Below are 15,599 nucleotides of genomic sequence, written 5' to 3'. Positions count from 1 at the left end.
TGATGCTGAGGGTCTTACATTTTATAAAGATGCGCTTCATTACGCTTCAATTGCTCACTGCAACTTAAATAAAATGCGAACGCCGGGAGACAACACTTTTATTCATAGGTTCTTGCGCCGGGTGTCGTGTAGGGCACCAAAATGTAGAGGAATGCTGAAGCTATATTTAAGTGACTTTTGATTAGGAGTTTTAATTGTTTTAATTGGGAGGTGCCATCGCATCGCAGAGCGCGCGACTAGCACGGCTTTCCGTTGACGCAACGCTGCCATTGTGGGACCATCGTAACGAGGAGAGACCTGAGCTTCAGAGAGCCACCATATTTCGCAGTGCAAAAATAAAAGCAATAGAGTTAACCGTAAAAAAAAAAGAAAAACTCGCAAAAGAAAAGAGAGAACCACACACACACGCACGTACGCACGCACGTACGCACACGCACACACGTGCACACGCGCGCGTACACACACACGCGCACACACACACACACACGCACACACACGCACACGCGCGCGCACGCACGCGCACGCACGCACGCACGCACAGCGTTTGTCCTGTTCAGCCAGGCTAACATCTCCAGCATATCATTAAGGCTTGTCTACATGTCTATCTCTCTTGTCCGTATGTTCAGCAGAGTTCGCGGTGCCAGTATCAATGCCATCCTAGTTTTCCTTCTTCAACCTTGTTTCGGAGGATCGCTAGTTCAACCGTTTATTTGATTTAATCGATCCTTCTTTTGCTTTTGTGCGTTTTTTAGCACACGACATTCATCTGAGCATCTTTCCTTTAGCTACCTATATGTTCCGAGTGTTCTAGTTCTAGTTTTCGATTTTTTTTTCTTGGTGCTATGAAATGTGCATGACTCGCGTGAGCTTCGCCTACGAGGCTTGCTATGGCCTCGCGAATAATACATAAGATCACTAGTGGCTTACATTGTCAGAGTCCTTTGACGAATTCTTATCAAAGGGCTTGGCGTTACCCGTAGAGGACGTAGATTACACTTGGAAACCCACACGTGTACAAACGAACGACCGAGCGAAAGAAAGAAAGAAAGAGGGAAAGAAAGAAAAAGAGAAAGAAAGCGCGTGGGCGATAGGTGTAATTCTCTTAAGGTAGCTTTGGTGATAATGTATCTCAGTCATGAATGAACCACTTAGTTTACCACTACTCACCGCCACACAAGCCTATTCAAAAAACCTTTATCAAAGAGCGCTGCCTCGGTGGTCCCACGCCCGCCACTTATCCCTCCCTGTACGAGTGGCCAATCGCTGACGGTACTAACGTAAAAGAAACTTTGCGAGTACGGCCACCGGTTCAGAAGGAAGCCGATCGATCAACGCTGGTACGTTTCCGGCGGCAGAAAAGCATATATCATTTTATCCTTGCCGTGCTTTTAGCACTGCGTCAGAAAATTGAACAAAAATGCAACATATGCGCTAGACTGACGTCGTTCTTTCCAAGAGAAAAAAAAAGTTAAGGTATCTCGTGATTGATGTGTCCTTTGTTCAGGTTGGTTCTAGCGACTGCACTTGTTCTTAAGAAAAGAAAAAAAAAGATACATAGATTTGCGTTCTGCCGATGCTTGCGCCATTTCAAGTGGAAAGCACCTTGCCGTTCTTCAGTTTCGCAATTACTGTGTGATCTCCGATTGTCTGTAACATTGGGAGAATAAAACATGGCGCCGTTGCCTAAATTGTGCCGGACGTCAGTAAACATGTGATGATGCGTACGCAAGCATATCCCGAGTTCTCGCGAATATGAAAATCTAACTCGGCGTTTTCTTTAAGATATTTTCCCTTAACTCTTGCGTGTGTGCCGCACTGTCTTTGCAAACTTCTTGTTAACGTGTTGAGCCATACGATGATTTGGCACAAGAAAAATAAGATGAATGACATTATATAGAAGTAGAATGATCAGAGTTTTGCCGGCAGTGTCTGGTTTTTCAGGCGTCTCTTTTTCGTCCTTGCGCAGAATGCCATCAAAACCCTGAATCCCCAGTGGCTGGAGCAGTTCGACTTGCACATGTACACGGACCAGCCCAAGGTTCTCGAGATTTCCGTGTGGGACAAGGATTTTAGTGGCAAGGGAGACTTCATGGGAAGGTACGTGTCGGCTGCTGGCTTGCGCTGACGGCGGTATCCTGCCCGTAAGCGCTGTGTAGTACCCTTGCACACGATGAGCCTTCTCAGAATTGAGCCTGATTTAAGACCTGATGAGCGCTTGACCGACTGTACAGAACTTCTGCAGTTGTTAGATAACCAAGTGAGCTGAGATCCCAACTGCAGCAGTGCTCCTGCGCATTTCGTCTTTCGCATGCTACATTTCGCGCTGTTCATGTTTGCAGACTTGTACCACCTGACTGGTCTCAAACATTCTCCCGTTGACACAATGAGTGTTTGCATTAGCGAGCAAGTATGTCCGAAGAATGCAGCGATGCTTAATGCTTTCATTACCGAGCCGCACCGACTGTGTCTCTCCTTTATTGGAACACCAACAGTCAATGTAACATGCGCTGCAGGCAAGTACCCAGGACACGATAAATTTTGGTAGCCTGGCTCAACTTTGCTCATTCTCGAAAGTTACTTTCTCTGAAGCAACTTTCTGTAAAGCGGCTGCAGCTGTCGCCTTGCTTGCGTTGTACGCGCCCTCATCAGGTGTCCTCTCACACTGGCGGTCTTCGGTCAGCGTGGCCTGCCAGGCGGGATATTATGTCCTTCTCTATGTGAAGGCTTTCACATCGTTGTCCCTCGGTACTGTGAGCGGTGTGCGCGTCAATTTGATTGCAGACGCTTTAATTGTCGCCAAGCTTGCGGATGGACGAAAACGAAGCAAGGAGTCGAAGGATAACCGTCCACCGAGAAGCGAAAAACAGTGGCCCCGTACATTACTTTAGCACGTGCGTGTAATGCTCAAGGCATTTGAAGCAACTTATTGCGCCGAATAAAGGAATGAAATCAAATCTAATACTTCTTGTGAAAGAGTATTGCGTCTTATTCTATGCACTTTGCCTCGAGGGCACTAAAGCAGTGGCGTCAGTTTTTTTTCTTCGGCCTTGTGCACTGCTGCTGTGATGAACAACATGAATCGTACTCGGGAACGATGTGGGTCGTGATCCCTGAAGTCAACGGCGCTCGCGTAAGCCGTGTCAAGTCTCGCGATTGCCGCACTCACAGTACAGGCGCATTCCATTTTTGTAGAGCAAAAGGTTAACTCCAGTCTATTTTTAGGTTTTATTCGTGCGTAAGCCACACGTAATGAGTTTAGGGCCGGTATTTTGTAGCGATGCCTTTAATGTCATAATGCCTTTTCGCGCTTATCGCGCTTTGTCAGTGGTCGGAGCGACGGTCCGCTCGCATTATCACGAGGATCAGCCGGCCGTGAGCGGTGGATGATAAGACTAGAGTAGAATAAGTCATAATGCCTTGCTACAAAATCGCGGCCTAGGGCCGCGATTTTCTAGCGATGCCTTATGACTTATTTTGGAATAGTCTTATCATCCACCGCTCACGGCCGGCTGATCCCGTTGATAACGCGAGCGGACCGTCGCTCTGGGCCGGTATTTTGTAGCGATGCCTTTAAAGTAATAATGCCTTTTCGCGCTTATCGCGCTTTGCCAGTGGTCAGAGCGACGGTCCGCTCACGATATCAACGTTGATAACGCGAGCGGACCGTCGCTCTGACCACTGACAAAGCGCGATAAGCGCGAAAAGGCATTATTACTTCAAAGGCATCGCTACAAAATACCGGCCCTGACCACTGACAAAGCGCGATAAGCGCGAAAAGGCATTATTACTTTGAAGGCATCGCTACAAAATACCGGCCTAGGACACGAAAAGCGTTCGATTCCTGTAAAGCAAGCGACGCTTGGCCGTAAAGAGGGGCGGTAGTATTCATACCGTCGTTGCCGTGGGAAACAACGATCACGGGAAACTCGCTTTTGCATCGCTGTTGGTACGGAGGCCACCCGATGTCCAGTTGCCGAGGTGCCCGGATCTTCTTACGTGCGCCACATGGCTTCAGCGCGGAATCGGAGCCGAGAATCGTATGACGCAGCCCGAATGACGACGATCCAGCAACCACCATGGCATCGCGAACACGAGCATATGCCAAGCGGCTCGCGGCGTAGGAGGCTAGATAGATACATACGCATAGACTAAGAGTGCCTGGAGTTGGCGAGGAATGCTTCGCATTAGAACATTTGCGGGTATAGAATGGGTTCGGTTCATTCAGAACGAAAATAATCGGAGACCTCAGGAAAAGGCATTTGTCCTGCATCGCTCTTGATCAGTGATAACGACAATGACTAACGTTTTTTTTTCCCACAATCGTGAAAATAATGTTATGGCTATTAAGCAACGAAACCACGAAGATGGCGTAGGCCATCTTCGTGCTGCAGGACGTGCAGTACGTATACTACCAGGAGATCAGGGTTCTTAAAGTACGAGAACATTCTCGCTGTCGGATTTTCCCGTGCCACTCTGTCTTCCATTTACCAACTGCCTTTCCCCATGTTTTCCATTTTTCCTCCCACTCAAGCATTTCTATCTGAAATAAAATGCTAAGCAGGGAGAGGCCTTCGTCTTGCAATGGACATAAATATAGGCTGATGATGATAACCCCAGGATCGTGTCCGTGTGTAAAGAAAAAAAAAAAAACTATAATCGTCAGCATTGGATAGAGTGTCGTCGTCTTCTCCCGCAGCTGGCTCGTTGGCGCCCCTCGGTTTGCGCTCGTGCCGTTGGATGCCGTGCCGAGCACGAGCGCTTGCTTAAAGAATTTTAGGTAATTTTAAAGTGATTCCAACAATACCATAACAAAATTAGCGTAGCTTGCACTGGAGGCTCAATGCTAAAGAGACAGCGGAGCTGATGGGCACCTATAGCTAGTCCTGGCTTTTAGGCTAGGCTAAGCAATACCAAGCCATGCCCAGCATTTTCCGGAATTTATTGATTATTGATCGATTAGCTATTGATTAGCTATCGTTTGGCTATCGCAAGGTATTGGCCACGTGTTAATTTGGGCTAGGCTAAGCACTACCAAGTCGTCCCCAGCATTTCCCGGAATTTATTGATTATTGATCAATTATTGGTTAGCTATTGATTGGCTATTGATTGGCTATCGCAAGGTATTCGCCACGTATTTGGGCTAGACAGCACTAACAAGTCATCCCCAGCATTTTCCGGAATTTATTGATTAGTGATTGATTATTCATTAGCCATTGATTAGCTATCGATTGGCTATCGATGACTGACTAAGCTTAAGTAGTCCCAACCATGCTTAGCTAGTAGACTAATGCTCAGCTTCGCTACTTCAAAGAGGTATGTGCTATTACGCTTGGACCCTTTTTGCACTATCGCCAGGATCGGCCCACATTTTTGTACGCGACGGACGGACTAACGGCCAGCTTAAACAGCTCCGCTGTTAAAATAAGATTTCCCAATTTTGTTAATAGATATGCACACTATACTTAAAGTTTACCTTGATTGGACTGAGGATTTTTAAAGTATAGCTTTCAAGCCACAGCTCCTGCGTTCGTCGTCGTCGTCTGCTGTCTGCGTTGCCGCTGGCTGCGTTGCCGCTAATCATTCCAGCGTAGAATTCCACTGCTCTTCGGTCGTCGTAATGTGGAGGCCGCATTTACGGGGGTATGAGCCATTCATCGTCTTACGTAGCGGACAGATTTAATTTTGAAGAAATTTCATGGAAATCCATCCAGAATGAACGCGCTCGGGAAAGGGCTCGTCGTCGACGTGCCGATTCTAGCGTGAGGGCTTCCGAAGTCCAGGCGAAACGTCAGCGAAGAGCCGCGGACCCCGAGTTGAGGGAGCGCGATGTTGAGGCCAAACGTCAGCGTCGTCTTAGCCCTCCAGGAACCCGACAACGGTGGTGCACGCCTCGGCAACGCTAGCGCCAACTTCCCCGGTGCGACGGCCAGGTTTCAACGCGAGTTTCTCAACCGGAACATTCATGATAGACATGTTCGGTTGGGTGATGCCCAACGACGATACGCCCATTCTTCTTCACAACAGCAGACCAACCATAGTCACAGCTTCGCCGGCTTCCATCTTCACAGTAGTGGAAGGGCTCTGAAAAATTTTTTTTTAATTACGCGCGTCCACACACGTGCATACCCTGTGGTGCGCAGGTGCTCGATCGACCTGAGCAGCCTGGAGCCGGAGACGACGCACTCGGTGTGGCAGCAGTTGGAAGATGGCGCCGGCTCGCTGTTCCTGCTGCTCACCATCAGCGGCAGCACGCAGGGCACCAGCTGCGTCTCGGACCTGACCGCCTTCGAGGCGACCGGCGGTTCCTGCGCGCGAGAGAAGGCCATGCGGGCGCGATACGTGGGTTTTTCACAGCAACTCGTGCTGTTTAATATGTTTCCGCTGCATGCTGTTCAATGAGTGACGGGGCAAACGCGTCTACATAAATGTTACCAACTGTGTGTCGCCGCAAGAACGCGGGAAAGGGAGGGCAAAAGTAAGACGGAAAAGTTCATCTCATGTGACAGAGAACCCCACCTCCTAGCCATAGACAGCTTCGCTGTAAACAGATTGAGGTTATAGCCAGTGCAAAAACCGGCTGGTTACCCAGTGCTGTGTTAAGGGGGGGATAAGGAATAAATTTTGCACGGGTATCAGTTCTGAACTTGCTGGTGCGGCGCCTTTTTTGGTCTGTAGCGTGTAGCCACTTGAGAAAGGAACAGGCAGAAGGCAAGATGCACACGACCGTTAACCGTGAGCATCGTCGAAGGTTGACACCAGAAAAGGGGACAAAGAGTTAGAGATGATAGAATGAGAGATGAGATGGAATAATAATACAAAAAAAAAACTGGTATAATAAGTGTGGTGTAGCTTGCAACCGTTTTTATCTGTGTATCGCGACCAGCGTATCGAAGACGGCGACGCTGGCGCTCAATCTCACCGTTGATTCAATGGAGTTATAATTCATAAAAGTTCAAATTACCAGTTATTATTGAAATTAGGTTGCGCCAAGTCGTTGAGGAACAACAACAACAACAACAACAACAACAACAACAACAACAACAACAACAACAACAACAACAACAACAACAACAACAACAACAACAACAACAACAACAACAACAACTTCGGTGGCCTCGCCCATCCTAAAGAGCACGAAAGGGCAGTGCGAAATATCGTGCACCTTTAATAAAGGCAAGACAATTCGATTTCAAGGCTGCCGGGTCTCGACGTCATTGCGTTCTGGACTCGACATATTAATCAATCCGCGTGTCTTTCAGGGGCCAAGCAACGCATTTAAGGCGTTCTGTGCTCATCCCCTTTGTGGCTGCCGTCGTTACGGTGCACCACTCGACTGCGCTGATGGAAGTGGTTGTGTGAAGTCTCGAACACTGGAGCAAGAACGAGAGGGCTTAAAAACTCCATTGTGTAGCTTCCTTTTAAGTCCATAACAATGTCAGCCGCTGAGCAACGATGTCGATTGCTGTCCTTTCTTTTTTGTGGGATTACTCTGGAGCTGCGAGATCTTTTCATAAACGGTGGCGTACATGAATAATCCCCCCCCCCCCCTCCCCCATTCTCTCCTTTTTTTTAAGGACTTCAGAACTGGGTACACACTCGAGCCTTTTAAGTACCCCCATTCTTCTTTCAAACATGCTGCCTGTTCGCTCGAAGTTTTCAGGCTCTGGACAAGTGGATTTTCTTCCGCGCTTCAACTTTGTTTTTGTGAATTTGTGAACAGCGGCTGTGAATTTCTCCTGCAAAGCGCCGAGTTCGTGCGTTCGACAATTAGCCGCAGCGGCCGCGCACTGATCAGGGTGAACTGCTAAAGTCCCCGCGCTCTGAGAGTTCGGTGCAGGATAGCAACTTCAGCGGAGCAGAACTAAATAGGGGCCGTACACAACAGCTTCCGTCGTATACCAGGTATAGTCTTGGTGGGTTGAAGAACGAGCCACTCATTCAACCGAGTATCTGTTGCCCAGCAGTGCATACATCTTGCAAGTGTTACTTTTTGATTTATCCCCTTAATGAATGGTTCAAAACCAGTTGAGAGACATCTACGTCAATCACCTAACGGCAGTTAATAGCACCCGTTGCAGTCAAATTATACTAGCAGCAGCCGTAATGTCACGAAAACTGCGCAATATAATTGGCAAATTTTTACGTGAGAAAAAAAAATAAACCAATAAAAACTGACATGAACAGAACCAGCTAACAATACCACTTGTCGCGTCAGTCAGTCAAGAACTTTATTCAGGTCCTGAGGAGTTTTAAGCCGTTGGAGATTCCACGTGGGGAGCTCCTCTGGCCGAAACCGTAGGCGACGCCCAAGTCGGGACGGGAACGTGGTGACGCTTCGGCACTTCTTGGGCCCTCTGGACGGCCTTGAGTTGGAGTTTGAGGTCCGGACTTTTGAGGGCTTCTTCGGAATTTTTTTCTTTCGTAGAGAACAGACCTGACGGGAATGTTAACTTGACATAAACAATTATAGGGTGTTTCTCACTGCTCCATACAATTTATTCTTCCACGATAACCCTAGTTTTAGCCCCATACAAATATTTAAGGTGAAATTCAATAGATTCTCTAAAGAAAGTTTATTGCAGGCTATGGAAACTCGGCAAGATAATTTTAGAACGTCAGCGAGCACTTTCGTAAGGAGTGGTGCCTCAGGTGACGTCACCCTTGCGGTAACTGCCGGCTGTTTCTACTAATGAGTGTCGCTGTCCAGAGCATAACATTCGTTGCCGTTCGTCGATGAGTTGAAAGAGCCACGTAAGGGAGCGAGATGGTGCGAGAGCTCTCTTCACACTATATGAGTTCCTTCCTGGAACGCCATGTGTTGCGCACACGCACGAAAAGGCCATATTATGTGTCATTTATCAAATGCGTTCCTTCTCTCTCTGCGTGGAAGCATCGGTAGTCCCAGATGTAGTGCTCCGCGTTATCCACTTTATTGCAGCCTGTGCAGAAGGCAATAATGAGCGAACCCATTCTTGAACGGCCAAGCCGGACTGAATGCCAGTCCCCTCCGGGTTCTTATACAACAGCCTGGCTACAGTGTAGTGAAGCATGTTAATTAGACACGGCTCGTGCGGCGGCATCCAGAGAGATTAGAAAGCGGCGGTGAACTGTTTCGTTAGAGGGCTGGTCATGCTTTGGTACTCTGATTACAGGTGGCCTTCGACGGCGTTTCGTTCGCGAACTAATTAGGCTCAATGAAAAAAAAAACTCACTACTTGGTCACGCGATTGGTGGCAGTGCGCTGTTTGTTACTGATGCATTGAGGCTTCGGCGATGTATTAAACTTCCTTATGTTAAAAACTTGTGTACATACTTGTAATTTCACTCGGGGCCCACAAATGTGACACCTCGCTCGGTTCATGCAGGGCCTGTTACACAGCTTCTATGACTGGGACGATGTCGGACACCTCGTCGTCAAAGGTGGGTGCAACACTGCCGAGATGCCTTGCGCCGAACGAGCGAGATGAGTTCGAGGTTTAGAGGATCGAGGTTCCAGGGTTTCCGCGGTGGACCGCCTTCCTGCGCACTTGCCACCGCCGTGGCCCGGAATTAAACACGCGCGCACTTTCTAGCAGAAGTAGAAAACCAATGTAGACATTCCATTAAAGCTCCAAAACAAAGTAGAAGTCGAACGCGCACCCAATTTTTTAGCAATAAAAATAAGCAAGGAACTAATATGTGTTGCACATTGGCGACCGGTCTTTGTTTGAAAGTCAGCTTTGCCGCAATACACCAGTGTTATACTGTAAAGCATATGACCACCGTGAAAAATGTTTTGGTTTCGTGTCCGATTGCATCACGCAGGGCAATTTTCAGCCCAATTTGCCTGAAACAACAACAACAGCAACAACACACAAAAAAAGAGCACACTAGAATCTGCAAATATCGTAATAAGACTTTGCCACCAGCCGTGGCCGGGCCACAAATTCAGCCGGAAGTTCAAAGGCGGCGCGTTGCACCACTTTTGTCTAATGAAGGTTCCTACTTTTACTGCGCTTCATAGTAAATCCGGCGCGCAACACACTGTACCTCTTGTACCCTTCCTCCCGTGTAGGGTAGCAAAACAAAAGCTGCTCTTCTGGTTAACTTCCTTGCGTTTCCTATCTCATTTTTACTCTCTCTCTCTCTCTTAATCCTCTGCGTCGTTTCCGACTGTGAGTGTACATTCTCCTGCGAGTATGTTCATACTGACTTTACCTTTTTTATTATCTCTTTTTTATCTATCTTTTCTTCTGTCAACTTCCAGAAGTCTAGGGTAGCCAGTCGTGCACAGCCTTCTTTTTTAATTGGCTGTGTGTAAATAGATGATGGTGCCTCGTAGAGGAACCGGATACCCCTCTGCTCCGGCGTGCAGTAAGAAAATAAACACTCTTGGAATAACCTAGCCTTAGCAATAAAAAGGCGCTCAGAAATGAGTTCCGAGAGTAGTTCACAAGTGGTGATGGCGAAAAATACTAGTTCATAATCGAAGTTCGCAAGCTAGACAGCCTTGGTTAACGTCTCTGCCTTTCCTTCCGCTTCGTCAGTTTCCATCTTTAGGCCCTGTAATTTTTGGGCAAAAATTGATTTCTGATGTATACGAGCTATGATTGCTATGCAGCCCCCAGATGGACCAGTGGAATTCAGCGTTCACCATGATGTATCTGCAAAGGGGAGGGGACGAGCGAGCGCAAAAACGGGAAAGGGGTGTAACTGTGTGTTTGCCATCGTGTCTTTGCGGTGATGCCCTTTAGCACCCTTTTTGTACCTCGCAATTCATCAGATACTGATTCTCTTTGGTGGTTTTTCGTTTCTCGCGGACGCGCAGTGTACAAGGCACAGGGCCTGGCCTCTGCCGACCTGGGAGGCAAGAGCGACCCGTTCTGCGTGCTCGAGCTGGTCAACTCGCGCCTGCAGACGCACACCGAGTACAAGACGCTGTCGCCCGAGTGGAACAAGATATTCTGCTTGTGAGCACCACTTCCTTCAGGCGCGCCTGGTCACAGCGCATAGTTTTACCGCTCTGCATACAAGGAAGTGCGCATACTGTTGGTGCTTACGTACCACCAACAGTATCCCTATTCCAACTTGCCTCTGATTTCGACATTGAAACGCGCATGGAACGCCGAAACGCTCTCATTAGCCAAAAGATCGCTCTGCTTAAGTGGATTTTTTTTAAAATTTAAATTGAATAGTTTCATTGTAGTGGCAACTAGCTGGGAGCGTTGGGAGCTGATGTATTGTTTGCCTCAAGTTTTCTTTACCTTGACGGCAGTTATTATAGCTAAGAGTTCGGGTTTAAGTTTCAATTTATTTATTCCGTCGTATAATGGTTAAGTTTTGAGCAAATATGAAATTCAATATGGGGTACCGTAGTCAATGAGTGTATCGGGACCTCCTGCGTTTCCCGCCCATCCGTCCGTCCGTGCGCAAAAGTCGCAATAGCGGTGCTCAACAAGCTTCATGACAATAAGTGCCCGGAGTTGGAATCGAATACTGGAGCTGCGCAGATGAATGCGCAGAAGCCGAAAAGGGTGGAGGGGGCAATGGCCAGATGAGCTGTGGCTGAATGGGGGAAACGAAGTGTGGCGGGGTGTTCTCAATGTCGTTGTTACTGTACTGCTCTGTCGGATACAGGACTTTTCTCACGAGCGCCTTTTCTTTGTTTTCGCATGCAGCAAGGTCAAGGACATTCACTCTGTCCTGGAGCTGACTGTCTACGACGAAGACCGCGACAAGAAGTGCGAGTTTCTTGGCAAGCTCGCCATACCCTTGCTCAAGGTAATGCACCCTCAAGCTTTGTGGTAGTGTCGCCTCTCTCTGATAGCTAAAACATTAGCTGCGCGCCTGTGCAGAAGGTGTTTCATTAACGTAATGAGGAAGTTTGGTAGGCGCGTGCGTGTGTTGATTAAATTAGTAGTATGCTGCAGGAAGATTGCCAGTCTGCTGAGGAAATGCAGTACGTTTGTCATGCGAATGCATGTCATTTCTAACACAGTTTTCGAACGCATTTCAAATAACGAGGACAGTTTGTGTCCTCGTTGCGCGGGAACCGTTTTCAAGTCGCACGCACGCCCACTTGTTGTCTCGTGAGCGCCGAAATGGTAACAGGTGTTACACACGCGAACGTGCTTCACTGCGAAGTAGAATAGCTCCGGAACATAGTAAATCCTAAGCTCTTGTAGTTTTTAGTGAATGTACTCTGTCTCGTTTAACAGATCAAGAACGGAGAGAAGAAGTGGTATGGACTGAAGGATCGGAAGCTCAAGACGAGGGTGAAAGGCCAAATCTTGCTCGAGATGTCAGTGGTCTACAACCCTGTGAGTCCGCTCGCTCTGACGTAATGGCGATAAGCTTCATGTCTCTCCAGTGATGGTGCACAGTGCTCGAACGACAGCTCTTTCTTTTTTTTTTTTTGAAATTGCAGGTAAAAGCCTGCGTGAAAACATTCAATCCGAAGGAAACGAAGTTCATGCAGCTTGATCCCAAGTTCAAACGAATTGTGAGTGCCACAGCTGACTACACGCATTCAGCTATATTCACTTGAGTCCATGTAGAGAAGTGGTTGTTGAGTGACACAAATGAATGGCCTTTCACAGGTGTTCATGCGCAACCTGACACGTGTGAAGAACATCGTGGTATTTGTCATCGACATGGGGAAGTTCCTCAACAACTGCTTTCTCTGGGAGTCCGTGCCGAGGTCCCTTCTGGCTTTTTTTGTAAGTGTGTTGGCCGATTTTCTAGGCGGCTTCTTCGTTTCTAAAGTGATATCCTGGCTCACGTGAATGTAGGTATCAGTAAATGTTTGGTTGAATAAGAAGTAAGTATGACAACCAACATGTAACCAATGTTAAGATGCTGTAGGTAAACGTTCGACTGAAATCAGGCTGGTATGAATGACTTAATTGGGGTCCATGTAAACGGACAATCTTCATTGTTATGACGGTGCACAAAAACAGGCCACTGAGGCATACTTATCCCGGTCAACAAGCATGCTTGCTAAGGTTTTAACAGAGTGGTTTCCACAATCATAGCGTCTTCGTTTGCCGACAAAGGCTGACAAACGTCGCAAAAAATAAATTCGAAGAGACATCTGCCTTGCTTCGCGCTGACTGGCATCTTGATGAAGAGATCGGGTTTTTCCGACTGATTCATCTTTGAACATTTCTGGAAGTCTTATTCATTAGAACGCATGATTGGCAACCACCTTCGTCCCTTCACTCATATTCGCCCTACGTTGACGTTCCCCCTGGGCGGTATTTCGCTGCGCCATTTTTTTCTCCGTCATCTGTGGCATCGCGCATCAGCAACTCTGACTCCACAAGCTTTACACAGTAGGTTGTGTACAGCATGAACATATTCCCTGGTATTAAAGCGAACCATCACCTGGTTTAGGCCTGGCTCGAGAGGTCTCTGGTCGGGTTCTCGCCGAGTACATTCAACCTCACTGAAAAGGAAAAACGCGTCCGGCGCCGCAATTCGAACCTCGGCCCGCCAGCGCAGAAGCCCGACGGTCTAATCATTATAAGACGTGTAAGCGCGACTGAACGAGGACGTAGAAAGAAGCAGACATAGAGATATTTCTCATAGTCGCGCTTACGCATTCTATCATGGATTCTAACCAACTAGCCCGCCAACGAGCTTTAACTAACCATTAGGCCACGAACACTCTTTTTTCAAATTTTTTTCCATGGCGTTATTGCGAATATGAAACATATATACGCAAGGTATTTACGTAGCGGCCAAAACAGCCATAGCCGCGTCGACAAGCACAAAACAAACACTTCACACTACAGTTATAACACTAAACAGCTGTCTAAAAGGTAGGCGAAAGGATGCACTTTCTAGTCTGGTTGGAAGTCTCTTTTATCATAGAAGTCTTTCGCCTGTGAAATCATCTGAATGAAATGTATCTTCGCAGTCGCATTTCATTAGGACACAAAGTCGTGTTAACACCAAGCCGGCTCTTCCAGATTGTCGCCACGTGTTGATTATGAGGATAATTTTCATTCTGTGGGTTGAAAATCACATCCGCGAAAATCATATCCAATCAATCACACGTTTTATGAGTCATACAACGGGTGATTGGCGACGAAGCGGGTGGTACATATCGTGCCACCAACTAGCTATTTGAGACGACAGCGGCGGGTTGATGACGATAATGGTTTGCATGCAATGACACACATCCGCAACGGGCGATCGGCCAAGAAGCGGCCGGTACATTTTAAATAAATAAGAAGAAATTAGGAAATGTAAGCCAATATAAGATTTCTCGCAAAGCGTAGCACAGGTGAGCGAAAGCACACGCTCGGCGAGCCGGTTTCCTTTATGCCAAGGACGAAGGGTCGAAATGGTCGCATTCATAGCATTTTATTAACCGCTTCATAAAAGCTTCGCCTCGCATAAAATCCAACGTGTGCGCTCGATCTGCATTATTATTTTTTGCTGCTTCAGAAGTCCTCACTATGGAACCACATTGCTTATTCCAAAGTACAGTGTTGAATTGGACGTCGGGGAAAAATGCTGGTTTAAGCGGCTTGACTAGGCTCTATAGCAACCGTGATGAGGCAGTATAGTTACGACGTATCTTCATTAACATAAGAGTAGAAATGCAATATAGAACAAAGGCTTAGTATAAACGACAGTATGACGTTATAACGACATCACGAGAGCATAAAATACATAAGTCAGGCATAAACGCAGCACCCTCGTAAGACCTGCCTGTATTCACCTCCTTACGGGCTCCCACACAAACTCCTCTCTGCACCCACTGTGCTGGACACCCCAACACACCTCGCGTCCTCTGGCAATGCCATTCGCCCCTTCCCGAGTGACCGAATACCGCTAGCACCTACCTTGATCAAGTGCGTCTTTATTGAGAAGGCTCTCAAGAATACTGCCAGCAAAGCCCTCTTCTGAGGGCCCTTCAAGAGGCACTATGTCTAGCCATTTTAAAAATAAAGTGTTTTTCTTTCCCTTCCGAAACGTTTGGACAGGTGCCCGGTCTACCTTTTGATTGATTCTGGGTCGTGCAAGCTATACGAACACCGCACGAACTATCAAGCGCTCAAGTTGCGCAGTAGCTCTGTTAGCGCGTCCGGATGCCAGCTTCGTGTCGCCACAGTGGCATAAGTTCCATGGCCAATGGCGGCGGTTGCCAGTTTCTTTATTGCCAGTGCAATTATACGAACAGTCGAGGCGCGTTCGCGCCGTCTTGCTGTTATAGTACCAACGTTGCGTGCGTGGCCCGCGCGTGGAGTGTTTGAAGGTCTCCAGAGGTGCGCAGTGCGTTTGGCTGCGAAAACGACGAAGCCAAGTTGACGCACCGTCATGCTCCGTTCAGTCGGCTTTGCCGGATCGAGGGCAGTGTTCTGGCTTTCGCTACTGGCATGACCGCTGTGCGCGCGCACGTTAGCGTTTCTCTGTTGAGCAGCTGCATGGATGGTACATCTTTATTAGCACAGGATGGCTCGATGCCTTTGTGGGGTGAAGGGAAAGAAGGGAAGGGTCCATCAATATCAATATTAACCCCGCAGGCCAGCCTCTTCGACAAAGTTCCACAGCGCAATTAGAGTGCCGCGTGTGTCGTCTGCAGGACATAGGTAGTCGTTAAGGCTCCG

At 47.8% G+C, this 15,599-nt stretch overlaps 1 protein-coding gene across 2 annotated transcripts in view; it reads left to right on the top strand.

Moving 5' to 3' along the window:
* Positions 1-15,599, top strand: part of LOC119442043 (multiple C2 and transmembrane domain-containing protein 1) — a 68,961-nt gene that overhangs the window by 38,807 nt on the left and 14,555 nt on the right. For both annotated transcript variants that reach the window (XM_049661831.1, XM_037706759.2), the window contains exons 3-10: positions 1,967-2,097; positions 6,141-6,339; positions 9,366-9,420; positions 10,808-10,949; positions 11,658-11,760; positions 12,198-12,299; positions 12,407-12,481; positions 12,579-12,698. In XM_049661831.1, the coding sequence (XP_049517788.1) occupies positions 1,967-2,097; positions 6,141-6,339; positions 9,366-9,420; positions 10,808-10,949; positions 11,658-11,760; positions 12,198-12,299; positions 12,407-12,481; positions 12,579-12,698 (927 nt within the window). The remainder of the gene's footprint in view (positions 1-1,966; positions 2,098-6,140; positions 6,340-9,365; positions 9,421-10,807; positions 10,950-11,657; positions 11,761-12,197; positions 12,300-12,406; positions 12,482-12,578; positions 12,699-15,599) is intronic.

Source organism: Dermacentor silvarum, chromosome 2 (assembly GCF_013339745.2).
Source record: "Dermacentor silvarum isolate Dsil-2018 chromosome 2, BIME_Dsil_1.4, whole genome shotgun sequence".
Classification (NCBI taxonomy): Eukaryota; Metazoa; Arthropoda; class Arachnida; order Ixodida; family Ixodidae; genus Dermacentor; species Dermacentor silvarum.
This window is presented reverse-complemented; position numbering and strand designations above follow the sequence as displayed.